Source organism: Thrips palmi, unplaced genomic scaffold (genome assembly GCF_012932325.1).
Source record: "Thrips palmi isolate BJ-2018 unplaced genomic scaffold, TpBJ-2018v1 HiC_scaffold_16, whole genome shotgun sequence".
Lineage (NCBI taxonomy): Eukaryota > Metazoa > Arthropoda > Insecta > Thysanoptera > Thripidae > Thrips > Thrips palmi.
The window spans coordinates 5,006,997-5,034,427 of record NW_023144625.1 but is presented as its reverse complement, the minus strand read 5'-3'; the positions used below and the strand labels follow the sequence as shown (position 1 = coordinate 5,034,427).

The 27,431-nt window shown below is 46.0% G+C and overlaps 1 protein-coding gene and 1 long non-coding RNA gene across 3 annotated transcripts in view; both read right to left on the bottom strand.

Moving 5' to 3' along the window:
- The window catches only part of LOC117642648 (fatty acid synthase-like), a 36,693-nt gene extending 18,840 nt beyond the window's left edge, over positions 1-17,853 (bottom strand). Inside the window, exons 1-16 of the mRNA XM_034381060.1 lie at positions 17,420-17,853; positions 17,193-17,318; positions 16,151-16,307; positions 15,190-15,381; positions 14,827-14,994; positions 12,716-12,916; positions 11,830-12,011; positions 10,682-10,972; positions 9,766-9,993; positions 9,038-9,172; positions 7,989-8,219; positions 6,997-7,209; positions 5,804-6,312; positions 3,426-3,573; positions 2,396-2,512; positions 1,560-1,659 (exon numbers count right to left, since the gene is read on the bottom strand). Of these exons, the coding sequence (XP_034236951.1) occupies positions 1,560-1,659; positions 2,396-2,512; positions 3,426-3,573; positions 5,804-6,312; positions 6,997-7,209; positions 7,989-8,219; positions 9,038-9,172; positions 9,766-9,993; positions 10,682-10,972; positions 11,830-12,011; positions 12,716-12,916; positions 14,827-14,994; positions 15,190-15,381; positions 16,151-16,307; positions 17,193-17,246 (2,926 nt within the window). The 5' untranslated portion in view covers positions 17,247-17,318; positions 17,420-17,853. The remainder of the gene's footprint in view (positions 1-1,559; positions 1,660-2,395; positions 2,513-3,425; positions 3,574-5,803; positions 6,313-6,996; positions 7,210-7,988; positions 8,220-9,037; positions 9,173-9,765; positions 9,994-10,681; positions 10,973-11,829; positions 12,012-12,715; positions 12,917-14,826; positions 14,995-15,189; positions 15,382-16,150; positions 16,308-17,192; positions 17,319-17,419) is intronic.
- Positions 17,854-25,068: 7,215 nt separating this feature from the next.
- Positions 25,069-27,045, bottom strand: LOC117642813. Of its 2 annotated transcripts, XR_004587594.1 has the most exons (4): positions 27,031-27,045; positions 26,742-26,952; positions 25,666-26,039; positions 25,069-25,264 (listed from the first exon to the last, which is right to left on the bottom strand). It is a non-coding gene; the product is annotated as an uncharacterized LOC117642813 (long non-coding RNA). The 2 variants fall into 2 exon arrangements; XR_004587593.1 differs by lacking the exon at positions 25,069-25,264 and having other exon boundaries at positions 25,460-26,039.
- Between the last annotated feature and the right edge of the window lie 386 nt (positions 27,046-27,431).

Genomic DNA, 27,431 nt, shown 5'->3' with positions numbered 1-27,431 from the left:
GGAGAAAATCCACTTGGAAAAAGGGTATAACTCAACTTAACCCCTTTTACAGTCTAAATTTCATTGGAAAATGGAGATAACTCAACCTTAGTCTTCATGAGTCCGTTTGACAAATTGGCAAAAGGATATAACTCAACTTGTGTTTTTATGAATCTAGTGTAAAAAGAATCAACTCAACTTAACCCCCCCTAAATTTTAAATTTCAATTTGGAAAAAAGAGCCAAGTCCAAAAAATACACCAGAGTAACATACACTTCATGCAGACTATTGTCCCACTTGACTTGTCTCCAAATTCCTATTTGTTTAGGAAATATAAGGTGAGCTGACTCTGTTTTCCATTTCAACGGAAAGTGATAAGTCGCAGAAATCCTCTACGGAGTGACCTTACACTTTTGATTTTTTTCCCAAAATTTTACTAATGCTTTTTGAAATTATTAACATGTGCAACATTCATTTGTTTTGTTTTAGTTTTCCCTGCTAACAGTTTTTTGTTTCTCCTGAAAAATGGCCAAAATTGAGTTATCCCCTTCTTCCGCTTCCTGGATCATTTGCAATGAACGAGCTACACCGTTCGTTACACCCTCACTCCAGGAACGTGACATCACGTTGGAACAAGCGTGACTAAGTCGCGCTCCTTTGAGAAATGTGTTCACGCTCGTTCGAATGTGAATGAGCTCATTTATGGCTGATTAACTTCAAAACGAGCGTGAGACAATTCTCAAAGCAGCGTGACATTTTGTCACATTCGTTTCAATGTGATATCACGTTCCCGGAAAATATTCCGCCACTTACGAAGTATTTTTTTGGAAAGCTTATTAATGCTCAAATAAAACCACTAGCTACTTTCCTCTGAAACGCCTAAAATAGGGTAAGGTTACCAAACATGGATCACTTTTTAAATAATCTTCTCTATATCCAAATTAAGAATAGGTTGACTACTATTTTTTAATCTAATGTTGATGTTTACCTCACTGGTGATATGTCTACCAAAAATGGTACCTCTAGCTTGTATACTTTGGAAGTTGTGAGGACAAGAAAATATGGCTATTTTTGCTAAGGTTAGGTTAGGGTGGTCCAATCATGGATCACCCCACCAGCGTTTGGACACAAAGCAAGGTATGCATTCAGTAGTCCCAAAATATCAAAGTAGTCCGTCTAAAGTGCACGATGAAAAATTTTGAAGTGACTGCGGTGATTGCTTGGCCCAGAATCAGGGGTGCAAAAATCACCTTTTTGAACGTCATTTTTCCATCGATTTTCGGGGGCCTGTTTTAGGTGTCTTTCTAAACGCAACCCTGCAGAGTACAGAGACGCAGTTGCAAACTTGTCAGATTCACATCGAACAGTCAAAGGGTCAGTCTAAGCAAGGAAAGACAGAAATTAAAAATCTGGCCACCCGGTCTTCAGATATAGACCCCCAAACAGAAATGATCCATGTTTGGTAACCCGATCCATGTTCGGCACTTTACCCTACTTAGTTTGCACGGTTACGAAAGGATTATGTATATAAATGCTTTATGAAATCGAATCTGCGTCACCATCTGGTGGGGCCTGCTTACCCTCTTGGGGCACCACCTCGAAGTCAAAGAAGACGACGTTGTCCAGGACGATGGGGCAGCCCTGTGGCGCGTGGGTGGATACGACTGACAGAACAAGGCTCTGAGGGAAGAGGCGTCAGGAAAACGTTAGAACTGCACCGGTAAAACTAAAGCGTAACTCTATGCTTGAGTCAAGCATATAGTTACGCTTGAAATGAAGCATACTCTGAATATTGCCCCATGCATTTAGATAGGGGGAATCTTGGCGGAAGAGCCTGTTACGCTTGATTTCAACCGTCAACTGATTACGCTTGAAAACAGAGGGTAATACTACGCTTTATAGTTTTACCAGTGTGATTGACGTTTTTCAGTCTTGCAGGTTGATTCGTTTGGCTTCAAGCGAATAGTGCTTCGTTTCGCAACTCTCCCCGCCCATCTAAATGCATTGAAGAATTTCTTCTCTACACGGTAAAAACGGAACCTGGTTTTCCCAGGAACTCCCTGGAAATCGCTTATGTCTCTACCATAGGTTTCCTGGGAAAACCAGGTTCCGTTTTTACCGTGTACCCTTGACTTCAAGCGCTGACACCGAGGGGGTATGCACTCGCGTAATAGTCGGTTCACTCAATCTGTAATAGCACGCGTAATAATACGCGTAATAGTCGCGTAATAGCCGAAATTGTCAAAATTTTATCAAATTTGGTGTGTTTTAGGCCGTTTTTAGCTAAATTCCGATTAATTTGAGGCGTAATAGAGCGTAATAGCGTAATAGTCGGTACACAGGTTCAGAGAGCGCATAACCCCTCGGCTGACAATGTCATGAATCGTCCAAAGTAGAAGCACTCATTGCGACTCACCAAGCAGGTGGCGGGGCTGAGCAGGGTGTGTCCGTTCCACGTGCAGTCTGCGAGGTGGCTCAACTCGGCAGTCGCCAAAGCCAGCGGCAGGCGCATCTCGTAGCGCGGGCCTCCCTCCTGTAGGCCGTCGAGCGCCGGCAAGGTGTGAGCGAGACCACCACGCGCTGACGCGAGTCAATGCCCCACCTTTGGGCCCCTACAGCGATACTCTTAACCTCTCATAGGGTCATGCAGAAAATACTGCCTTCAAAGAGGCGACGAACAAGAGTATCGCCAAAATTTTGCAAGGCAAAACCCGTTCCTGCTTTTCCCAGCCAGATTTCCGGAACCGGCTATGCTGCGTGGCAACGAACCTCGAATGAGTGCAGGTGGCAGTTTATTGCCAAATTTAGGCGGCAACATACATTGAATAAGTGCAGGCGACAGTTTGTTGTCCAATTTTGACGATACTCCGAAGTATCGCGAAGTTTCTGACAAATTTTGCCTCATAAAAGGCAAGAGAGTTTCTGCAATGCCCTTTTGTTGACGATACACAATTGCTCTGAGGGTTGCTCGCGACCGGATCGCAAATTACATGGAACTGAAAATTTTCCTACAATATTTGAACCCTTGTGGGCTAACTCAAACCAAACAATCATAACTAAAATTTGTTCTTGAAATTAATTGTTTCGATAAATGGGTGCAATTTAATTAAAATTAACGTTAACAACCGTGATTATCACACTGAGAAAGCCTTACAAACTACTGTAAGCCTTACAAAGAAAAGCAGCTTGATATAAAAAAAGTATTTTGAGCATACATAAGCTTAAAAAGAAAACAGTTCGTAAATTACGAACTATTTCTTCGTATAACAAAGTAAATGAGTTTGTTCTGTGTATGCTCAAAATACTTCGTAAGGTTTTAAGCAAGCACCAAAACAAGATACTTATAACCTTAGAGTGAACATGTTCGAAATGGAACCATGAATGTCTCTTGGATATCAATCTAGGCGGCACTTTTGCTGTTCACGGGCACAGTCGCAGGTACTCACGGCGGTGGCTTTGAGGAAGTTGAGCGCCCAGGTGTCGCGGTGGTCCCAGGTGGCGAGTGGGGCCAAGGGCGAGGTGTCCCTGCACACGGGGGTGGCGACGGCCGGGTACAGCTTGGCCACATCCGGGTTCAGTCCCTCCATGTACATGCTGGTGGCAAAGATTGTCGTAGTGCGCGCGTTGTTCCACGGTTGTCTACATCCATGTCTATTACACTCTAAAGGACCGAAAAAATTGTCTTGTTGACTTTTTAATGCAGAATTAGGTATGCACATATACGTACGCGAGGTGTGTATCGGTGCATCACTACACTTTTTTCTTGTGCAGGAAGATGCAAAAAATGTACTCATTGATTTGTGTACTTAATATTATACACAGTTTGCGTTCGTATCTGTGCGCATGCCTAATTGTGCATTAAAAGTTCACAATTATGCATTAGAAAAGCCCACAAAAATTTAGTGCGTACTGAGCTTTTTCTTCACAATATAAACAAAAGGTTATGACATCACAGAAGGCACAGAAAGCATGACCAGTTTCTTCATTTAAGAACAAATATTTCTGTATTCTGTTTATGTCGCATAGTACCTCAGTCACTGCAAATCCAAAGGTCCGACTTCTCGCCACTCCAGAGGCGAGACATAAAAGTCTCGCCAAGTTTTGGTCAGACCTGAAAGTCTGGCCAAAATTTGGTCAGACAAAAAAGTCTCGCCACAAAACGGTCAGACAAAAAAGTCTCACCACAAAATGGCGAGACTTTTGTGTCTGACCACCACCTACAGGCCGTAATGCGCCGGACGGTTACGGCCCAAAGACCGTGGTCAGACACAAAAGTCTCGCCATTTAGTGGTGAGACTTTTTTGTCTGACTGTTTTGTGGCGAGACTTTTTTGTCTGACCAAATTTTGGCCAGACTTTCAGGTCTGACCAAAACTTGGCGAGACTTTTACAGGGTGAGTTTTCTCAATGTGTCAATAATTTGTAGGTAGTTTGGGCACCCCAAGGCGATCATTTTCAACCAATGAACTAGTGGGCGCAAACGTCTAGGTACGGACATAATTGGTGTTTTGTAATTGGCCTTCGCGCCTGCGAGGTAGGCACCCGCAGCCACTGATGGTCGCAGGACCTCGCGTGGGTAGAGATGGGCGAACAGGCTCTGTTCGGATTCGAGCGAACACGAACAAGAAATTGAAAAAATAATTCAATCCGATCCGAACAAATCAGAAATTGTCTCGAACCGATCGATCCGAACACAAAGTTGTTCGGAGTCGAACGATCAAGACTCGAACAGTCCTTAATATTTACTGCATAACTGTATTCATGAGACGTTGCTTTCAAAGTACAGATGAAATAATGAATTTGTTTTCATAATCTGCGCTCGTTTGTCGCGTCTGTGTGCAATCCAGCCTCTTGCAACGCTAGCTAGCGAAGAAATTGTTCGGCCTCAAACAGTCTAACTCGAAATTTTCCGAACAGTTCATGGTCGAGCACTTTTTGTTCGTCCCTGAACGAACAAAATTTTTGTTCGGATCGTTCGAGTTCGCTCGGATCCGAACATGTTCGCCCATCTCTACGCGTGGGGGTGTAGCGGGTCTAGGAGGGGTGCTTCGAGTCTCGTAGGGGTGCGGCGGACCTTGCAAATGTCTTTTGGGAGGGGTTGCCGCGGGTCTGAAGAGGCTGTCATAGTGGCCCCCGTTACAGTGGATCTCACGGCTGTCTTTGCGAGGGTGGCGGGATTCCTCGGATACTTCCGCGAGGTCAGTGGCACTCCCGCGAGTACTACTAGTCCCGCGACACCCCCTCGACAGGTCCTGCCGCCCTCAGTGGCACCGGGTACCTACCTCGTAGGCGCAAAATCCAATTACAAAACACCAATTATCTCCGTACCTAGACGTTTGCGCCCACTAGTTCATTGGCGAAGAATGGTCCCCTGGGGATGCCCAAACACTGAAAAACCAAACGTGGTCCAGACCGCACCACTGGTGTGGTCAGATGGATGCCATTTTGACCACATCAGTTGGTGTGGTCTAGACCACGTTTGGCCACGTTTGGTGTGGTCTAGACCACGTTTAGCCACGTTTGGTGTGGTCTAGACCACACCAAACGCCCCAAACGTGGTCTAGACCACACCAACTGATGCGGTCAAAATGGCATCCATTTGACCACACCAATTGGTGCGGTCTAGACCACGTTTGGTTTTTCAGTGAACTGCCTGCAAATTATTGACACATTAAGGAAACTCACCCTGTATGTCTCGCCATATTTTGGCGCGAAGTCTTTCCTTGCAGTGGTGACACGACGCTCAAAAGAACGTGGCATTTTGATACATTCAGTTGAAAGTGACGTCACGTTCCTGTAACGAGAGAGCTCCGCATCATACTCACTTGCCCAGCGCGTCCAGCACCAAGCCTGCGCCGGGCATGTCGCGCTTGGTGAGGGCGACGTTCACCACGTCCTGGTGCAGGGAGCGCTTGAGGATGGCCTGCAGCAGGCCGTGGGGGGCGATCTCGATGGCCAGGGCGTCCCTGTCCACCTGGTCGCAGGCCTCCTCGAAGTACACCGAGCTGAGCAGGTTGTTGGTGAAGTACTGCGGCGAGGCGTACTGCACGTCGTGCTCGCGGGCCCGGGTGAGCAGCGCGGACGTGGAGATCCACCGCGAGGAGCGCTTCTTCGGCTCCAGGATGACGCCCTTGAGCAGCTCCAGCAGGCGCGGCGCGGCCGGCTGGATGTAGCGGCTGTGGTACGCCACGTTGCTCACGTTGACGGCGCGCGCGAAGATGCCCTTCGCCTTGAGCTGCGCCACGAAGGCGTCCATGTCGGCCGCGGGGCCCGACAGCGTGCAGCTGGTGGAAGAGTTGTGGCAGGCGATGTCGATGGACTCGGGGACCATGGCCTTGACGCAAGGAGAAGCAGGGATTGAATGCCGGCGTACTTTCTCATGAATTTCGGCGAGTTTCGGTCATGAGTTTTGACGAATCTCGGTCAGTTGCAATGGCGGTGAATTGCAATGGACACACTGAGTTATAATGTTCTCTTTCGTGTCTAAGCTATGCAAAATACTAACAAGGGAAGTGTCCCAGGTGCTACATCCAGATGTTGGCTAAGGAAACCTCTTTACACTATGAAAATGATTAATTTTCGGCATAAAAGTTGCTGCTGAGATGTATTAGAACAATTTTCAAAGGCGTTTTTCTCATGCAAGATTTTGAGTGAAACAAGCATGAAAGTTTGTGTTGTTGCGCATTAGAAAACGAAACGAACGCTCAGTTTTGTGCAAAGCTTGGGCACAAAGGAGTTCATAGTACTTTAATGTGGATTACGATAAATTTCATTAAATTTCAATGACTTGCAAGTGAAATTAAAATGCAAATTTTGAATGATTTTCATGGATTTTAGAGAACTTGTACGATGTTTGTCGGATTTTTAAGAGTTCCGGTAAACTCCCATCAACGCCAAAGAAATTTTCGTTGACAAATTCATGAAACGTCTCCAAATTTACTCAGAAATTTCGAAGAAATGTGATGATTTGAAATATCGTTATTGATGAAAAATTTGCAGCGGGCATACTGTTGCTCACCTTGACGTCCTTGTAGCCGACGCCCACGGCGGCCATCATGCCCGGGACGAGCTTGGTCTCGTTGGTGGCCTGGCCGCGCGCGTGTGCCGCCAGGATCATCTGCTCGGCCGTGATGCAGCCGTCGGCGTACGCGCAGCCCAGCTCCCCCACCGAGTGGCCCACCATGCCGTCGGGCTCCACGCCCACGGCACGCAGCACGTCCGTCAGGCCGATCTGCGACAGAGGGGCGGTATTCCGTTTTTTAACAATTTTTTTAAACAAATTCTTAAACAAAACGGTTTTTTTTTAAAACTACACTGGTAAAACTAAAGCGTAGTATTACCCACTGTTTTCAAGCGTAATCAGTTTACGCTTGAAATCAAGCGTAAAAGGCTCATCCGCCAAGATCCCCCCTATCTAAATGCATGGAGGAATTTATGGTCTATGCTTGATTTCAAGCGTAACGTCTTCAAGCGTAACTTTATGCTTGACTCAAGCATAGAGTTACGCTTTAGTTTTACCAGTGTATTGCAGATAAAAAGCCCATTCTAGTCAATTCTATGACACCCTTAGGGATGAGTCTCCCTGATTTTTCCCCCACAGATCTGAGCAAGCATGCGAACAAAATCTTACGAAAACCAAAATTTGAAACAATTTGACCAAATTTCCAAAAAATGTCCAAAGTCACTCTACTTTAAGCCAAAATGAAGCTTACTCAATTATGTAAAAGGGTTTTAACACAGATATTGTAAAATCTTGATTCGTCTACATCATTTTTTTTTACAAAGTGCTTTTAACATGGATGAGCCCCCTTAACTTCCTCCCCTGTGCTGGCAAAACACTAAGCCTTTTGGTTCGTATTACGAAGGAAAAGCTCAGAAGGATCTTGGGAGTGTATGGCGAGGATTTTCCATATTATGGCGAAAATATTATCCAAGTTGGGATGAAGATTCTCCGGTGAAGATTCTCATTATTAGGGTCAAGATTCTCCATGACGATTCTCGCCGTCTCACCTGCACGACGGCGATGCCCACAAAGGAGTGGAGGATGTTGTCGAAGATTTTAGGGTCCTTGGTGCTGATGATGTGCTTTAGGTCCACGCCGAGCGGCGCCAGGGTGTTGTGGCAGCGCTCCACGGCGGCCGCGAACACGGGGATGCGCATCAGGTCAGCGCCCATGCCGGCCCACTGGCTGCCCATGCCGGAGTACACGAACCACACGGGGCGCTTCTGGCCGTTGTAAGCCTGGGCTCGCAGAAAAAAAAGAAATATTCCATAACTTTATAGAGGCCCTCGCGTGAATTTAAGAGTATTTTACTCGGGTATACACTCTCAGTCTCATATGGACTTTTTATTCTCTTGCTTGTAAAGTTTTTTGAGCAGACGTAAATTGTACTATTTTCTCCTTTGGCTATGCACATAAAGATAATATTGTCAATATATCATGTAGAAATTAAAAAGTACAATGAATTTGACAAGGCAGGTTTAATGGGCTAAAAACCCTACAAAAGGAACAAAAACGTGCGAAGCTAAAGATAAAATAGTACACGGTGAAAACGGTTCCTGGTTTCCCCGGGAAACCTGTGGTGAAGACATGGGCGATTTCCAGGAAGCTCCTGGGAAAACCAGGAACCGTTTTTACCGTGTATATATATTACGATTGCACGAAAACATTTTGGCAAGAGATAAAAAGTCAATACGAGTCTGAGAGTGTACAGTTTCAAGGTTCACTCCCAGTTTAATACTGAGAAATGTCGGGCAGTCATAGTGCTAAGCAAATGCTCAGCACTTTACGATCTAATACCTAATTTGACGAATTTCGTTTGTAATATAGAGAAAATTTTCACCGTACACATTAAATGTTCAGGTAGAATTTTGTGCGTGCAACTTGCACGATTTCGTGCATACGTGGAATTTGCATAATATATCATGCGTAAGGATGTAGGAATCTATGCAAATTCAGGCACAGTTTTATGCACGACGGCACACAAGTTTGAAATTATGCATCACCACGTACACAATTGAACATAAACATTTAGTGTGAAATTGGCTGGCCTCCTCACCTTGATCTGTGCGGGGCGCGCGTCATCGCCCTTGGGGACCACAGAGAATCCGCGGTACATGTGGCCGGGGATGTTGGAGGAGAAGGCGCGGTGCAGCAGGTGGACGTACTCCGGGTCTGAGGCGTTGCTCTCGGCCTGCCGAGCAGCCAGTTTTCGTGAACACTTTCAGATACCTCGGCAATTAGGATAGTCTAGCAGTTAAGATTGTCTTGGATCTACTCTAGCAGTTAGGGCTGCACTACAAGAAAAAGTGTATATAGTACAACAAAAGTACAACAACAAAAACTGTACAATGACAGGGATTTTAGAAAGAACAACGAGAATTGTACAAACCACAACGAGCCCTGGAGTGCACAGCACTCGTCATGCCGGTTCCATTGTACTTTGTGCAACAATTGTTGTACTTGAAAAGTACACTAAATTCCCGATAAAAAAAAAATTGCCAGAAATTCGTGTACTTTTGTTGTGGTTATTTCTTGCAGAGTGTCTTGGATCTACTCTGGCGCGAGCCTACTAATCGAGTGTGCCTGCATGCACAGTTCACCGGTGTGTACTTTTCCTGTAGCGGCATGCAACCCGGGTCAGTCACACTGCTGAGAAAACAGAGTGCTTGCATGCATACTCTAGGGAACCCAGACGCGGGCAATAACTGCTCTTTGAAGAGTGCATACGGCTCCAGGTGGAGTGCCATGCGCACTGTTCTATTTGTGTTGCGACGGCGAACGCACCAACTTCATGGCGCCCTCCAGGCCCTCGGGGGTGCGTCCCGACAGCAGCAGCAGCTTGGGGATGGGGCCCTGGCTCGCGGCGGTGGGGGCGGGGGCCGCGCCGAGGGCCTTCTCGACCTTCTTGACGCGCGGGTTGGGCCGCAGCAGCACGTGCCCCAGGATGCCCCCCAGGCCCATGTTGTTGACGGCCACCATCCCGGGCGGCAGGGGCGTGTTGTCGGCGACCACCTGCAAAACCATGTTTCTTATCACTGCCAAACCAAGCGTGCAGAAGTCCTTGCTGGCTGCGCAGTAGGAGCGAAGTAGGGGTCAGTTGGGGAAGAAAAGTACTTGGTGAGAGAAGTATACCCTAATGCAGATGATATCTCGACTTTAAGCCATCCTTCGACCAGTTATACTTTGACTCAAAATTAAAATCCGTCAAATTGTCGAAATTGTCAAACGGGTTTCGAGATGTCTGCAGTCGTCCACGGGGGAGCACAATACCAGATTCAATCTTGGATTCAATGCTTACTGGTCATAGTTACTGAAAACCCTTCAACATAGGTTACAAACTTCGCTCAGCTGTCATAATTCTGTTCGTAAGAAGAAAAAAAGCACAGCACACTCAGACTCGTATTGACTTTCTATCTCTTGCCAAAAAGTTTTCGTGCAAACGTAATATGTACTATTTTCTCTTTAGCTTTGCACGTTTTTGTTCATTTTATAGGGTATATAAATATATAAATATATTTAGTCCATTAAAGCAGACTTTTTGTCTATGTCTACATGATCTATTGACAATTTTATCTTAAGAACGATCAAAATTGTGCAAAGATAAAGAGAAAACAGTCCAACAGTCTGCTTAAAAAAATAAGCAACAGAATAAAAAGTCCAAATGAGACAGAGTGTAGGAGCTTGAGAGCTGTGCGCTGACCTTGATGCGGCCCTGCTTGATGGCGGCGATCTTGTTGTTGGCGCGGACGTGGTTCAGGGTGGCGGGGATGGTGCCGGACTCCATGGCCACCAGGACCTTGCAGACGCTGACCAGCCCGCTGGCGGCCTCGGTCTGCCCGATGTTGCCCTTGACGGAGCCCACGAGCAGCGGGCGCGCGCGGCGGCGGCCGAGGACGTCGTCCAGGGCGCCCAGCTCGGCCGCGTCGACGGCGCCTACGCCCCAGCCGTCGGTCTCCACGTACGCGATGTGGTCCGGGTCCACGCCCCAGTCCTGTGGGGCAAGCGCGCCGATCAACAGCGGGAACGGGAGGCGACGAAGTTGCGTTCGCACCACATCAAAGTGTTGTGAGTGCACTGAAATTCAAAGGGTGAGGCATCTCTCAAATTTTCGGCGATACAAAAAGTATGACCGAAAAAAGGGTCGTACACGAATGTACCGAAAAATGGGTCGTACACAAATATATCGCCGAAAAAAGGTCAGACATCAGTGATATTGGCCCTTGCTTTCCTGGGGAAGCATCACCCTTTTTCAGTGAGACATTTGTGTATGACCCTTTTTTCGGCGATAATTCGTGTATGACCTTTTATTCGGTGATACATTTGTGTACAACCGTTTTTACGGTGATACATTCGTGAACGACTTTTTTCGGTGATACATTTTAGTATCACCCTTTTTTCGGTAAGACCCTCACCCCTCAGAGAGTGAGATGTATCACTATTTGATTTTCAGTGTGCGCACATTAGGGTCTAATAGTGTGTACTGAGTGAGCCACCCCCCTCCTTGCGGCCCACGCTTACGCAGGGTCTGTCTGGACTGTTGCAACTCCCCGATAAAAAATCAAGAAGCCAGAAAAACTAATTCTTTTCTAAAGAAGTTAAACGTACAACGCTTACGATAGCGTTATGTCCTTTCGAGGTAAGTTAGGGATCCCTGTGCTACTTGTGTCCTTTGCCCCTGAAAGGTAGGCAAACAGTGCTACTTCGCCCCTGAAAGGTAGGCAAACAGTGCTACTTCGCCCCTGAAAGGTAGGCAAACAGTGCTACTTTGCCCCTGTAAGTAGGCAACTAGTGCTTCTTTGCCCCCTCCCCCCACTGGCCGCCTCTGGATCCGCCACTGCCTGGGCTTACGTCGTAGATGCTGCTGAGCTGGCGGCTCAGGACGCGGTGCTCGATGTCGGGCAGCTCCGAACGGGAGAGCTCGGCGTAGAGGGCCGAGGTCGTGTGCACCACCTCGGCGTACGCGCGGCGCGCCGTGCGCGCACGCTCCAGCACCAGCACCACCACGGCCTCGCTGCGCACGCCGCCGTCAGCTGCAACAGGACTGCACTGAGAATCCAAACGCCACACTGCGGAAAAGTCGATCCCTTTTTTGCCGTGAGTCTCCGTACCCAAAACTCAACATTTTTCGCAGCCTCTACCAATCTTTTCTGCAGAACTTACAGTGTTCACGTAGGACTTGCATAGTTCTGCGTAGGACTTACACACGCTAAATATTTATGTACAATTTTGTACGTGGGAGCATAGTTTTAAACTTGTGTAACTTTTTGCATAAAACTGTGCTCAAATTTGCATAAATTCATGCATTTATAAGCATAACATTATGCATTTTCCACGTATGCACAAAATCGTGCAAGTTACGTTCCTTTGAGCACTGTGTCACATTCGTTCGAACATGATGTCACGTGCCTGATAAGAGTGATTGGTGCGACGCTGTTGCATCCCACGTGAGGTGACCCACAGTGGGCCAGAAGACCGGCGGAGGCGGCCAAAATTCTAGACGCGTTCTGAGCTCGAAAGTCGCTAAATGGGACTCGAATCGGACGAGTGACCCCACCAATGGATTGCTCTCCGAACGAGGAATTCGTTGGTGGGGTCACACGTTCGGTTCGAGTCCTGTTTAGCGACTCTGGAGCTCAAAACGCGTCTAGAATTTTGGCCGTTTCCGACGGTCTTCTGGCCCACTGTGTGACCCAAACCTTGTGAGAATTTGCAGCGGCGTGAGTCCGCCACTTACCCGCCTCGTCGAAGGGCCTGCAGCAGCCCGTGGGGCTGAGCCAGCCCATGTCGTCGTAGTGCGACGCCAGCTCCGACAAGTACGACATGGAGGCGGCGCCCACGATGGCGCGGTCGCACTCGCCGTTGCGGATGGCGCGCACGGCCAGGTGCAGGCCCTGCATGCCGCTCACGAGCTGCGTGTTGTGCACGAAGCTGGTGCCTGCGCACGCAAAGCGCACGCAATGCGTACGCACGCCGCGTTATCGACCTGCCACCGCGCTGTGCACTCTCTTCATGTCTCACAGTGAAAGTTGAGCAATATTACAGTGAATTGAATTCGTAATATTTCTTCACGAACTGAAGTGTGTACTCAGTATGCATCTACAGATGCATACCACAGATGCATACTTGGAGAGGTTAGGTATGCATCTGTAGATGTGTACTCAGCCAAGTACTTATTCATCTGTAGATGTGTACTCAGCTGAGTATGCATCTGTAGATGTGTACTCAGCCAAGTATATGCATCGGTAGGTGTTTACTTGCAAGTATGCATCTGTAGATGCATACTGAGTACACACTTCAGTTTGTAGAGTAAAACTACCTTCATGCTTGCGCCATTCCTTCGCATTATGGGAAATTTATTCGTGAGACATTCTGAGTACACTGTTCGAGAGGGCCACCACCCCCGCGTTATCCTGTGTACTAATTGGCTGGTAATCTCCGGTAATCCATAGCGCAATTACGTAATCCTTGAGGTAATTCTGTCATTTCTCAACGTTTTCGAGTCAATTTTCAACGTTTTTAAGCCGTTTTTAACTATAATTTTTCAAAATTTCACGCGTAATCCCTAGTAAATTTCCCGGAATCCCGAAATCTTGTGGGTACAGTGAAGAAATGTCCACAGGTAAATGTCCGGTCCGTTTTTGTCCATCGATTTTTCGTCCATGCACACAATGTCCAAGGTAGAATGTCCAATAATTTAATGACCACCCCTAAAAAAGGCCTGAGGTTTTTTCGGCACCGAACGAATGTGGTCGACATGCATCATGCTAACATGTGGAGGATCGTTTGCGAGTGGAGGTCTGAGGAACATGATCTCCACCAAGTACTTGGTGGGGTTGGGGCTGGACACATCCATGTCATCCATGGGCATGAATGAGAAGAATGAGATGTGCCGACGCACGATTCATATTCTGTCCAATAGCTACGAGGATTACAACGAAAGGTGGAAGGAATTTCAGGTACTTACACTACAAACCTAATTGTCTACCAAGTACACACTTACAAATACATGCTTGGCAAGTACACACTTGCAAACGCCTATGCTTAGCATGGAGTTAAACGGTGCCAAGCATGCGTTTTGTACGTGTAAACTTGCCAAGTATGCATTTGTAAGTGTGTACAAAGTACACAGGTTTGTAGTGTAGAGACAATTGCGTACAATATCAAGGTGCAGCCATTGTTAGATGCTAAATGCCATTTGGAAGCCATGCCAAATAAAATTGTTTGAGAACGGACTTAGTTAATTTGTCACTATGGATAAACAAATAGTTGGACATTTAAAAATGCGGCCATATAATTCGGGGGCATTCTTTCCACGTGGACATATTTCTTCACCGGACATTATTTCCTAACGGACATAAATTAAGTGGACATTTTTTCAGCGGACATTATTTCCTGAAACCAATCTTGTGTACGCCTGAAATAAGAGTGGTGGCCTCCTCGGCCCAGTTCGTTGCAATGTGAATTTTTTCACGCTCGTTGACAAATAGTTCGAATATTGATGTTTTCCCGTGTTTTTCTGTCGTTTCCACTTCCTCTCCAGTTCCGTTTTAAAAACGGAGTGAAACAAGACTTTTTAGACTTTTTAAAGTCCTGCGCGGCAATAGTAATGCATCGAATTCCCAGGCCCAGGCAGCACTTGGAAAAAAGACCCCTTCTCAGGGTGGGCCATGGAAATCCTAGGCGCTGCCTTTGACACGTGGAAAACAGCCGTGCCACGGCCACGGTCCAACAAATGGAACGTGTTGAAGAACGCGAAAAAAAAATTCTTAAGCGAACATGACGTTGCATTGTTTGAACAAAACAGTGTAGCGTTGCCACCACGTCGCTGCATTGCTGCACCAATACCTTTGAGGTCGAGCCAGTACGACACGCGGTTGGCGATCATGGCCGAGTTGAGCCCCATGATGCCGAAGCCGTCCGAGGACTCTTGGATGAAGTTGGCCTCTGACTCGGTGCAGTGGTAGCCCATGCAGACGACCGTGTTGGAGCCCTGCAGGTCCTTGGGGCTGTAGCCTGTGCCGAATGCCGGAACCAGTTGGAAAGTTACACTCACAGCAGAAGGGGGTTCGATTTTCAAACCGTGGGGAGGCGGTCCAAACCGCGGTAAGTTCGTAATTAATGACGAAGCCTTTTCTTTGCAAGCTGCTCCAAATATTTTTGTTTCGAGCTACTTGTGTTTGTAAAGCGTAGTTGGTTTAGAGAGTGTACCTGCATCGAGGACGGCCTCCACGGTGGACTCCAGGACAAGCCGCATGGTGGAGCTCGTGACCGCCGCCAGCCTGGAGTGGATGCCGAAGAAAGTGTTGTCGAACTTGTCCCCGCAGCGCACCTTGCCGCTCTTCATGTTCTCCCGGGTGAAGGTGGCGCTTGGGTCGGGGGGTGGCGACCCGGCGGTGTATCCTGGAAGGGCACAGTCAGTTCAGGACCGAACGCGGATGGTTCACTCATTCATTCTCGCACGCAACCAGACCGACGTAGGGTATTCCGAAGGAGCTTGGCTCGGAAGAGGAACAAAACACAAAACTGTCATTTCTGTCGTTTTTGTTCCTTTTCTTCCGGGCCAGAGCTAGCTCCTTTGCGAGCGGGATTTGTTTTTAACTGTTTAAAATGGTGTTATTAAGGGGGCTCATACATGTTAAAAGCACTTAAAAAACATTTTTTGTGTAAAAGGATCAAGATATTATGATTTCCGTGTTAAAACCGTCTTAGATAATTGAGCAATCTTCATTTTGACATAAAGTATTGTGACTTTTGACACTTTTTGGAAATTTAGTAGAAACGTTTAAAATTTTGGTTCTTATGAGATTTTGTTCGCATACTTGCTCAGATCTGAGGGGGAAACATCAGGGAGACTCATCCCTAGTAGTGTCATAGAATTGACTAGAACTTTTTATCTACAATAGTTTTTAAGAAAAAAATATAAAAATAATTTTTTGTTCAAAAATTTGTTCAAAAATTGTTTCAAGATGTTCATAGCGTTTGGAAAGTGAGTGTAAACGCCCGGCGTGGATTGTCGGATTGGGTGCACCATGCCTGGGTCAGCCATGACTGAATGCACTGAAAAACTCACTACACTCACACTTTTTTGAACAAAATTTCATTCGGTCGCAGACCCCTCGGCAAATCCAGTCACGAATGAATCGACTGCGGAGAAAGTTATCCAACTCACTCGGCTGCAGGTCACCCGCGCCATCGCTGATGAGATGCAGGTTCCGCAGCAGCTTTTCGCGGTACTCCTGGAGGTTGTCACACTCCGGGAAGTGGCCGCCCACGCCAGATATCACCACCTCGTCCTGCATGGCTTGCACAGCGGCGAAAGAAGTGAGCTGTGAGGCGAAAAAGTCAGCTAAGTCGACCTCAAATGAAACCTCAAGCGTTTACTGAGTACTTCCGCTGCCATTCAGGGGTGCTCTGAAAGTTAGCGCCTTTTGGCGTTTGCCTTATATTTTGTAACACCTTTACGCGCCTCCTGTCAAGGCACCTAAGGGTGCCTTATTTCGAGGCGCCTAAACGTGCCTTATTTCGAGCAGCCTTAGTGACTAAAGTTTCGAGACACCTTTGGTCTTGTCCAGTGGATGAAACAAGGCTTGAGCTGTTGCCCCGGCCACAAGGAAACCAAGCACCTTGCCGATGCAGTGTAGCCTGTGCTGCCGAGCATTTCCCATGTAATGCAACCATGAAGGTGTGGGCAGCAAACACCTTGTACTACATCCATACACTCTCAGTCCCGTACTGACTTTTTATCTCTTGCCAAATAGTGTTTTGTGCAAACGTAACTATTTTCTCTTTAGCTATGCACTATTTTGTTCGTTGTATAATGTCTATGGTCCATTAAACCTGACTTTTTGTCATTTGCAATGTACTTTTCGATTTCTACATGATCTATTGACAATTTTATCTTAGCGATCAAAGTTGTGCATAGTTAATGAGAAAATGGTACATTTTACGTTTGCTCAAAAAACGTCATAAGCAAGATAGAAAAAATTTCAAATAGGTCTGAGAGTGTAGGGAACAAGAGGGGTCGCGCCAATGGGCTGGATCAAAGGTGGCTCAAAACTTAGCGTCTAAGGCGCCTCGAAATAAGGCACCTTAGAGCGCCTCTGGCTCGCAGCCTGACGGCGCTACAAAATCAAAGGCAAGCGCCAAAAGGCACTCAGAGCAGCCCTGAATGACAGTGTATACACACACAAAACGTGTCTATTGACAACCACCTGGGTTTTCAGAGTATCCCATGGAGTTTTCATCAGAAAACAACAACACAACATTCCGATGCCTGACAGAATAATCCTTGTTGTCAGAGCAGATCCATGGCAGTCCTAACTGTCGGCGCAGATCCACACGGCAAAACCAACGTCCGGGTTTCCCAGGCGCACCCTGGAAAAATGCCCTGTTTTTCCAGGGTGCGCCTGGGAAACCCGGACGTTGGTTTTGCCGTGCAAGGACAATCTCAACTTTAACCGCACATGACGTGAAATTCCGTGACGCCCACATACTTCATAAAATTACGTGCCGAAGGACTTGCTAAAAAATTCATCCTATATGTGGACATAGTATTTGAGAGAAATCGCGATTCACTGATTGGCACAGACGAAAGTTTGTTCACACTTTCAGGCACCTCTGCAATAAGCCTAGTCCTAAATCTGCACTTACAGTTAGAATTATCTTGGATCTGTTTTAACAGTTAAGGTTGTCTTGAATCTACTCTGTCAGGTAGGATTATTCTATGAGGAGGCGTCGATTTAGATTAAGGAATGCTGTCAGAGGGTTTGTTTAAATCCGACACCACAATTGTATACAGCGTGCAAAGTTTGGCATGGGACCTCCAATAAGATAGGACCAAACTTCATTGTAATCGAAATTATAAGGCCAGGTTGTGGTACGCATCGCACTAATCCGCTTTTTAGGGTGCAACCCATCCAAATGGGTACTTTGATGACCCCTTGGCGATGGGTTTGACCCATGGGTCGAACCCATCGAATTTTAGTGTGCACAAAAAGTACCAATTAAAGAGGGTACTTCGATGCACCCATTACAATGGATCTGACCCGTATGATGGGTCGAACCCATTTAAGTGTGCACGAAAAGGACCCATTTGAATGGGTGTTGCAATAGCTTTTGTGTGCTGAGCCGCCTGTACAGTGGACCGTGAGCGAACAAGGCTGGCAATGACCTAGGAATATCCAATGAGGCCTCCTAGCCTGATTACCTGCTTTGTGAGACTGCCCGCAGTCCGTGAGCCGCGCGAGGACGTGTGCTGTGTGGTGCCCACCACCGGAGACTGGCGGGAGTTGATTGCACCACTACACTACTGCACTATAGTTGGGCTTGAGTCCGCTAGTGCCAAGGGTGTAAGGGGGGAGGGGGGCTAGGGTCGTACGGAAGGCAACAGGCCCGCGCAGGGCCCGCAGACACGAGACTAGTGTCTGGGGGCAGTCACGAGGCAAGTGCCGACCGAACGTACTCGAACCCCCGACAGACCCAACGCCCAGGTAAAATAGGATTAACCAAGTCAACGAGGGCGGCAGCGAAAGTTTCGACTGTGTTCTTCTGGGAGCTCATCAAACTACCGGCTCTACTCTCGACTTCATGCACACGTCATGCGAACCTTTAATTGAGCTCATTAATATTTGACTCGTTACGCCTTTCCAAGACCTTCTCGGATGTTTATTGAAGATGCCCATATACTGGTAGGCATAAGCGAATTGCTGACAAAGCCGCTCAAAAATTAATTCCTTGATAAAATATCGGTGAAAACCAGTGAAATCACATATAACGGCCCAGGGTCAAGGGAAAGGCAGGCGCACTTAGGACACAGTTATGAAAGCGTACCTGCAATAACCTACTTGGCTTTGAGGCCAAGTACGCACTTCCAAATGCACAAAAAAAACGAATACATAGCACGTTTACACTTACGACTGCATGCCCATAACTCCATGCTATTCCATGTGCACTGTTTCCTCGCGAAGCAGGCACTTGCAAGTGTTTACTTAGGCAGTGAGGAGTGCAGAGTAGGGGAGGGAGATTATGCAAACATGACGGAAACGACTCTTTCCAACACGTTCCACGCAACATGACTGCGCATGCAAAGCGGCTCGTCGCGAGACTCCGACCCGAGTTTCGTCTGTTTACAGACCGCAGTCGCGACCACTACCACAGAGCAGCTCATCATCATCACCATCACCGTCATAATCATCACCACCATCATCATCACCATGATCACCACCACCACCGCCGCCACCATCATCGGCGCTGTTAGGCCTGTCAGCAGGCATTTTGCTCACAGCTAATATTATGTCTCTCAACCTGTCAGCCAACAAAAACGCTTATTGAGCTACCGTTATGGTTTTCGGCATAGAGAAAGGATCGGGTAGAGACTCAGCGGTTGTAAAAACCTAGGTCTTTATTGCCCCCCTCGGCGGCATCCGAAAACTGCTCTATCCGGAGACGGCCAAAGGGGGTGAGGCGGGGAGGGTCGGGGGCCGAGGCCAGCCATGTGCTCTGCTCCCCGGCGGCAGGCCAGCGGCCGGTACGGAGGTACGAGTGCCCCGCCAGCCTCCCCGCTTCACCCCTTCTGGCCGTCTCCGGGTCGAGCGCTTTTCGGATGCCGCCGGAGGGGGCAAAGAAGTCCACACCCCGAAAACACAGGAGGATAGGCTCACTGAGTCTCTACCCGATTCTTACTCTAAGGTTTTCGGTGCAGAAATTTCGAGAACTTTGCCCTCATTTGTTTTACCCATGCGTGGTTCTCAACGTTTGTTTTGGCCGTGATGAAAAATGTTGGTGAATGTTAAAGAGCATCCGCTGAGATACTTTTAGCTGCTTTCAAGAAGATCTTGTCAGCATCGGATCCGCTCCACAAAATTATCACCTTGATTTGACCGAGGGGTTACCCACTCGTTGCTTTAGTGTACACACGATTCCGGATTCCCGCGATTCCCAGAACATATCTCTGAGAAAAAGAGAGAACTTTCGAAAATTTTCTTTGTATTTGAATGTTTTTGTGTGTATCACATGGTTACCATGACTTTAAATTGAAACTTTGAGGATTTTCCATCAAATTTTGAAAGATTTAGGGATGATTCCCGGACTGAGTGTACACATGATTCCCGGAGTGGGTAACCCCTCGGATTTGACCGAGACGGACCAAGGACACCACTAGTCCAAAGTTCAGACTTCGCGCCGGTCCAGAGGAGAGGCGAGGCATGCCAAGTTTTGGTGATTCCTGAATGCGCCTGAAAGTCTCGCCAAAATTTGGCCAGACAAAAGTGTCTTGCCACAACAAGTCAGGACTCCTGTACCACTTTAAGACGAGACACTTTTGTCTGGCCATTGGCGCAAAGTTTTAGTAGAGATGACTCTTGAAAAATTAACCGATGTCTCAAATCTGCGCTGGGTGATCTCAGCTTTCATGATCACTCGAAAACCTCTGCTTCTAATCCCCAATCCTGTTTCTTTATTAACAGTGAGACACCCATGCATTCAAAACGCGCACTCACAAGGGAACGTTTTCAGGTGTCAGGAGCCGATTGCTCCCGTACTTCGGGATCTTAAAGACCACCTTAAAAAAGAATTTTCGGCACCCACAGTTCGTGCTGAAAGTCACTACAACGCCCTAAAATGAAAGTTGAAAATTGACCAATTTTCATAAACTTGACCAAAAAATTTAACTTCAAAGAACGTCCATAAAAGCAGATGATTCTTAGTTCCCGACGAAAAAATTTAAGAGCAGAAATTACAATTTGCCATGGTAATTGTTTTAGTTTGAAAAGGTCTTATGAATTTTCCCAACCTATTAAAAATTGAAAATGAAATATATTGGATCAGAAGAGGCACACAGCACCGTGCGGGACACCATTACCCCTGCCTGCCACACCGCAGGACCTCTGACCATCCGAGCCTATCCTTTCCTCGTTTCGTTGTTTTTGTTTTTGGGGGTGGAGCACAAATACCCCAGGACATCTCGCAAGTGCCCGCGCCCGCGTACAAGCTCAGTGGGGCTGGCTAGGAGGGTCATCGAGACGGTGCTCGGAAGCGGCCGTCTGGCATTGCGAGAGACTCTGAAGAGGCAACTCGCTCGCTTGCCCTCGCTAGACTTAACGACATTGGGGAACTCACTAGGCGCAGACGAGCAAGTACGACAGTCGCACAAAAAGCTGGCTAGAGGCCCACTAGAAGTTTGGAGGCTCAACTGGAGCCAGGCACGCCTGACCTTTACACCCGAGGAGTCGCCACAGTCCCCAAAGGCTTGCCAGAGCAAGCGCCGACCCAGGCAAGGTGCACCAGGGATGAGTGAGCCACCCTCAGAAACAAAAACAAAGGAACGAGAAGAGGGTAGGAAAACAGGGATTCCGCAAGATCGTGCAGTTTGCGAAGTTGATTTCCTTACTGTTCAGGTTTGACCAAACAGTGGTGGGGTGGATTTCGGTATAACCCGCGGTGGCAATGCCAACGGCCTAGTGGCCTAGCAACACTAGGAGTGACAACTCGAAGTGACACACGCGCTTTCGCCGTGTGACCCGACTGACTGGCCACTGGCCGCCGTCCGAAGGCTTGGCCAAAACGGGCCGGCCCTGACCTTGAACTTTCATTTTAGGGCGTTGTACACTGTCAGAAAAAAAGTCCGTAAATTTACGGAGAAAGTTACTCTAATTTTGGGAATGGAGGCTCCGTAAATTTTCCATATTTTTACGGAGATTTTCCATATTTTTACGGAGATTTTCCGTATTTTTACGGAGATGAACCGCATTTTTGCAGAAATAAACGCATTTTAACGGTTTACTTCCCTCCTTCCACCTTCGATGTTAATGCAAACAGTGTCCTTTTAGGCGAAAGTGATATTCTCCAAAACTGTTTGAAGATACACTTGACCGCCATTAGGATTGGATAAATGGACGGAAACCCAAAGGCGAGGTTGCTAGAGAAGGCGGACTCTTGGAACACCTTATCAGTTGGTCACCCAACCCATCGATAACGTGAATTAGTGTGTTCTTTTTGATAAGTAAGGCTTCTATTTCATTTATATACATAACTTCCATATTTTTACGGAGAAAATCCATAATTCAAAAAACGGAGATCTCCGTTAAAAAAAATGGACAGTCTCCGTTAAATTTCCGTATTTTTACGGAGTTTTCTGACAGTGTAGTGACTTTTAGCACGAACTGTGGGTGCCGAGAATTCTTTCTTGAAATGGTCTTTAAGATCCCAAAGTATGGGAGCAATCGGCTCCTGACACCTGAAAACGTTCCCTTGTCAGTCGCATAAGGATTTTTTATTCTCTTGCTGTATAGGTTTTTGAGCAGACGTGAATTGCACTATTTTCTCTTTGGCTATGCACACTTTCAATCGTTTTTAACATAAAACTGACAAAAGTCAAGTTTAATGGACTAAATACCCTATAAATTGAACACGAACGTGTAAAGCTGAAGAGAAAATAGTACATATTACGTTGGCACTAAAAACGCTTTGGCAAGAGATAAAAAGTCTATACCAGTCTGAGAGTGCGAAAGTACACCAAAAAAAAAATGACTTCCTGGATCAAGAAAAATTTAACTTTCCTTGGTTTTTGCAAGAAAATTTTTCTTAATCCAATTTTTTTTTCTTGGATAAAGAAAATTTTTCTTGTGTCAAGATTATTTCTCTTACAAAAACCAAGAAAATCAAAAATCAAGAAACCATTTTTTTTAGGGTGTAGCGTAAATTGCAGAGAAAGATGTGCAGCAATTGTGTTTCCGAGTTGCTAGGTAACACGTGACCTGCTGAAGCGGAAAGCTTTCACATTCCCGCGTGCCGTCAGGGGCGTTGACGGTGTTGTGACAGTTGCTAGATGGCCCCTGGACTTCGACCACCGACCCGAAAAAGAATCGAGCGGCCACAGGCTGCTGACGTAGCGTTGTTCAATGCCTTGGAGGTGTGGGCAGTGAAAGGGTACAAGCTCTCTTTGGATCCTCAAGAAAGAGGAAAACAACATTTCAAACTTTAAGGGGGCTCATACATGTTAAAAGCACTTAGTAATTTTTACTCGTTCTTTACACACCACTCACTAACATACAAAACTCTATGTGAAGAGAACGAGTATTGTGTTCAAAAATGAGTTTTGGGGGGACATCTTTCATCTCAGATCTGACAGCATGTGGGAAAATGAGAGTGGTATCAAATGAAAGATGGAGTGTCAGTCGCTAGATCGTAAATGAACTTTTTTTTTGCTTGCAATGAGAAATACTGAGAAAATGAACATGAAAGAGAGACGTTTTTAGTGCATTATGTGAAACTAACCTCTTTTCAAGTGATTGCATCTTTTGATATAGAACGCCACTGGAACGCAAACAACAACGACAACGACCAGAGATCTTTGGCCAACAAAAAACTAGGAGGGTATTTTCCAAGTGACAATGGATAATTTTGAGAAATTTGGTCATAAAGAAACATCGTTTCACGCTAATCGTGATATATGTCTCAGAACTGCTAGCGGTTTCTTCCTAGTGAAAATTTCTTGGCAGGTGTTGCATGTCTTATGTTGGAGATGAGAGACGAAATAATAAGTTTCATTTGACTTCTTTTTTTAAGAAATGTGTCCTTCTGAGGGTTTTGGTCATGGAAAAAGCAGGTTTTTGGCACGGACTCACGGACTCTAGTGTAAATTCGATTATGCACGAGAATCGATATCTCGAGATATCGCGATGCATCGATGTTCCCTGCCTGAGAGGAGAACCAACCGGAAGCGTTCGTTGAAATGCAAAATTACAAATCGTCAGAGGACAATTCATGTAATGATCAGCGACTGACACATCAATCTAGCTTTGTAAAGAACGAGTCCCTCCCATGTGATATCAATTCTTTGATGTCTTTCCTTCTTGTTTTTTTTATGTAGACGGATTAAGAGTTTACAATTTCTGTGTTAAAACCCTTTTAGATAATTGAGTAAGCTTCATTTTGGATTAAGGGAAAGTGACTTTGGACATTTTTTGGAAATTTGGTCGAAACGTTTAAAATTTTGGTTCTCGTAAGATTTTGTTCGCATACTTGCTCAGATCTGTGGGGAAAAAATCAGGGAGACTCGTCTCTAGTAGTGTCATAGAATTGACTACAATGGGCTGTATATCTGCAATAGTTTTCAAGAAAAAAAAAATAAAAACCATTTTTTGTTAAAAAATTTGTTTAAAAAATTGTTCAAAAAATGGTTTTTATTTTTTTCTTGAAAACTATTGCAGATATAAAGCCCATTGTATTCAATTCTATGACACTACTAGGGATCAGTTTCCGTGATTTTTCCCCCACAGATCTGAGCAAGTACGCGAACAAAATCTTATAAGAACCAAAATTTTAAACATTTCGACTAAATTTCTGGAAAATGTCCAAAGTCACTTTACTTTAATCCAAAATGAAGCTTACTCAATGATCTAAAAGGGTATTAAGAAAGAAATTGTAAAATCTTGATCCGTCTACATCATTTTTTTTTTTACAAAGTGCTTTTAACATGTATGAGCCCCCTTAAATGATGTCTCTTCTTTGAAAGGCATTTGAGTTCAGTTGGTACATGGATTCGCTCTTCATACTCGTTCTTTACAGCTCTTTTCCGAACTTCGACATGGAGAAAGGTTTCAGGACGAGTACATGTCTCGGTTCGGTGTGCGCCTAGGTCACATTGTTGAACTGGTGAGGTCGGACTGTCCGCATGCCGGATTTCATCAACCGCCTGAAAGAACCGCCATCAGTGCTGCTTTGCTTGCTGGCAATGCAAGGGTCATGGTTCCTGGTGAGTGGTAGTCTTGAGAGCCCTGAATAGGCCTGAACAGTGTAAATTTTGTCAATGTCAGAAACATGTCTCAAAGTCTCATTAAAATTCGCGCCCCTCTGAGAGCTGAGATTATGAAAAATTATACTCTGATGCAGAGGTGCTCAAATTTTGATTAGGATTTCAGACAGGTTTCTGTGATAATGATACAAATGATAGGGGTGAACATAGACAGCAAATTTCAGCGATTCAACGCATTGCAGTAAGTGGGATCTCCAACGATGGGCACCGTTTGGATTCGGACGATAGCGTAGCTTACGCATGTTTGTCAAGAAAGTGGTTTCCCACGCGAAAAAAAACTTCAGTATGGAATCCTGCCTTCAGTGCTTTATTCATGAAAAATTGTAAAAGAATACAGTACTGGACAGTACAGCCGAATCTATAGCTTGAACATTCGGCACACACAATTGGCTTGCGTGAACATTGATATTGGCAGAGTTTGGGCCAACTTTGCTTGTGTTATTTTTGATCCGAGTTTATCTCAGTCTTTTCCTAAAGAAAATAAATCTTGTTGAGTTTGTCTGTTCTTAATTATTTGCAGTTTACATGTTATTTCTTAAGTATATAAGTAAAAACTGAAGGTGTAGTTTCATTCTTTTCTCTAACGATATCATCCATGTCAAAGGCTCAGCAAAGAGGACATGGACCATGGATGGACCATGGATGGACCATTTAGATGTCACTCAATATCGAAAATAATCTATAATTGACTGTGCCATCAGGCAAATACCTGCGACAGTCTCGGCTGGGACACCTGAAGCTCTGGTTAACGCAAAGAGACGTCCCTGCCCACGCATCAACATAGTGCTCACAGTTACACGTGAACTTGTTATAGTGAACGAACGTGTGAAGGGAACGCCGTGCTCTAAAGACTGCGTATTCGCCGTACCAACCTGGACCATGATTCCGGCACCACTCGACGCTGCTCTTGCCGCCTTCCTCTGAGTAGTGCACTTCATTGACCCAAAACGAACCGCTTGAATGTGGTTCGACATTAATGAAGTATCCAGGCCTGTCGGAAGCCAGCAGCCAGTGATCGATCGGCCAAAAAATTTTGCACGCAATTCTATCACCAGGATCTGCATCCATGTTTCTCAGTGAAGTATAGAAAGCTGATGTATGGCTCGAGAAGAACGTAAGACCGATGAGAATGGCGGGACAGAAAGCCATCGCTGCAACTTCGTCGATGAGAAACTGGTGCTCGATGTTGGGCTGCGTGTGTGGATCGTAACACGTATCTTCGATGTCAGACTTTGATTGATAGCACCTGCGGGGCAAGATGGTTTTTTTTTTAAATTCGAGTAAGGTTTGTTTTTTAGTTGCACTGAAAAAACTTGTTGGCACTTTATGTTGAAGACACAGATGACATTTGGATCACTTAATGACACTGTCATCACAAACTGATCAACTTTGTCTTCAAAAGTCTGTACACTGCCAATCCAAGGCTTAATGTGAGAAAAGCCGTGTCTCACACTTTTAGGTGTGAGACCTACGGTGTCTCACACATTGCAAGCGTAGGACAAACTTGGCTCACGCCTGTAAGCGTGAGACACAATGGTTCGCACTAAATAGTGTAAGACTGTTCCACACTTGGATTCGCAGTGTGGGCGTAAGTCGAGGAAAAAAGGACAAGGTAAGAAAAGTGCACCTTAATGGACGCTTATAGAGCTGGTATTTCGACTTTAAAGTCGAGAGATAATTATCTCTCGACCGGTCATTTCAACTAGAAGTGGAAATCAGAATAATGTAATCGCCGGTAATCGCCCCAACTGGACGATTTAGTGTCTGCAGTTGGTCAAATGGGGGTGTAATTTCCTTTCGGTGTACTTTACTTCCCCTTCTTATTCCTACTCGACAAGATTGTCCGGTTTGATGACATTCTTGCAAGAAAACGAACCTTGACGTTGTCATTAAGTGACAGCCAAACTTTTCTCCAAGTAAGATTTAGAAAGGTTCTATAACTACTTACCGCAATAGAAATTACATTCCAGCGGTGAGGGTTCGCAGCAAGGCTTGGGCGTATGTGGCTCTACCATGCACACTATGCTCCGTCCACCGACAACTTGCAGCAGCTGTGTTCTGAGCACAGGAGCGCCAGTGACTGGGTCGTTCGTAGTAATGTTATATCCCGTTGATTGTGATAAGGCGGCCATGACCTTCGGCCAGCGTGCGCTAACAACCTTGTGAAAGAGGAAAAGTGGACAGAAATAAATATGGGTCAATACATCTGACTCTTGATAATAACTCCGCAAACTCACCTGATTGTGTACCAAATAAGTACTCCTGGCATGTACTTTCGAGACACTTTTTTCATTCTTTTGGGCGAGCGGTGTGAAAACCACTCTGTTTTGAAAACCCCAGTCACCCTGTTTTGCGGTGAACGTCGTTTGCTCGACCGACTGAGGCTGTGTTTTTCTGCAGACAGCTGCCCGATTGCAAGCTCCAAAAACCGACCTATGCCCGGAGGAAGACTTCCTTTTCAACTTCACGCTCCTGTTCCTTCGAGGGAGACCGGGTATTTACATTCCTCTGGGTTCGAGAACGAACCTGCTGTTTTGTCCGATGTCTGTTACAACACAAGCACTCCTTGAATAGAAATTTAAAATAAGTCACGCCAGACAATATTTGCATCACCTGATAGAAACAAAATTGGATCACC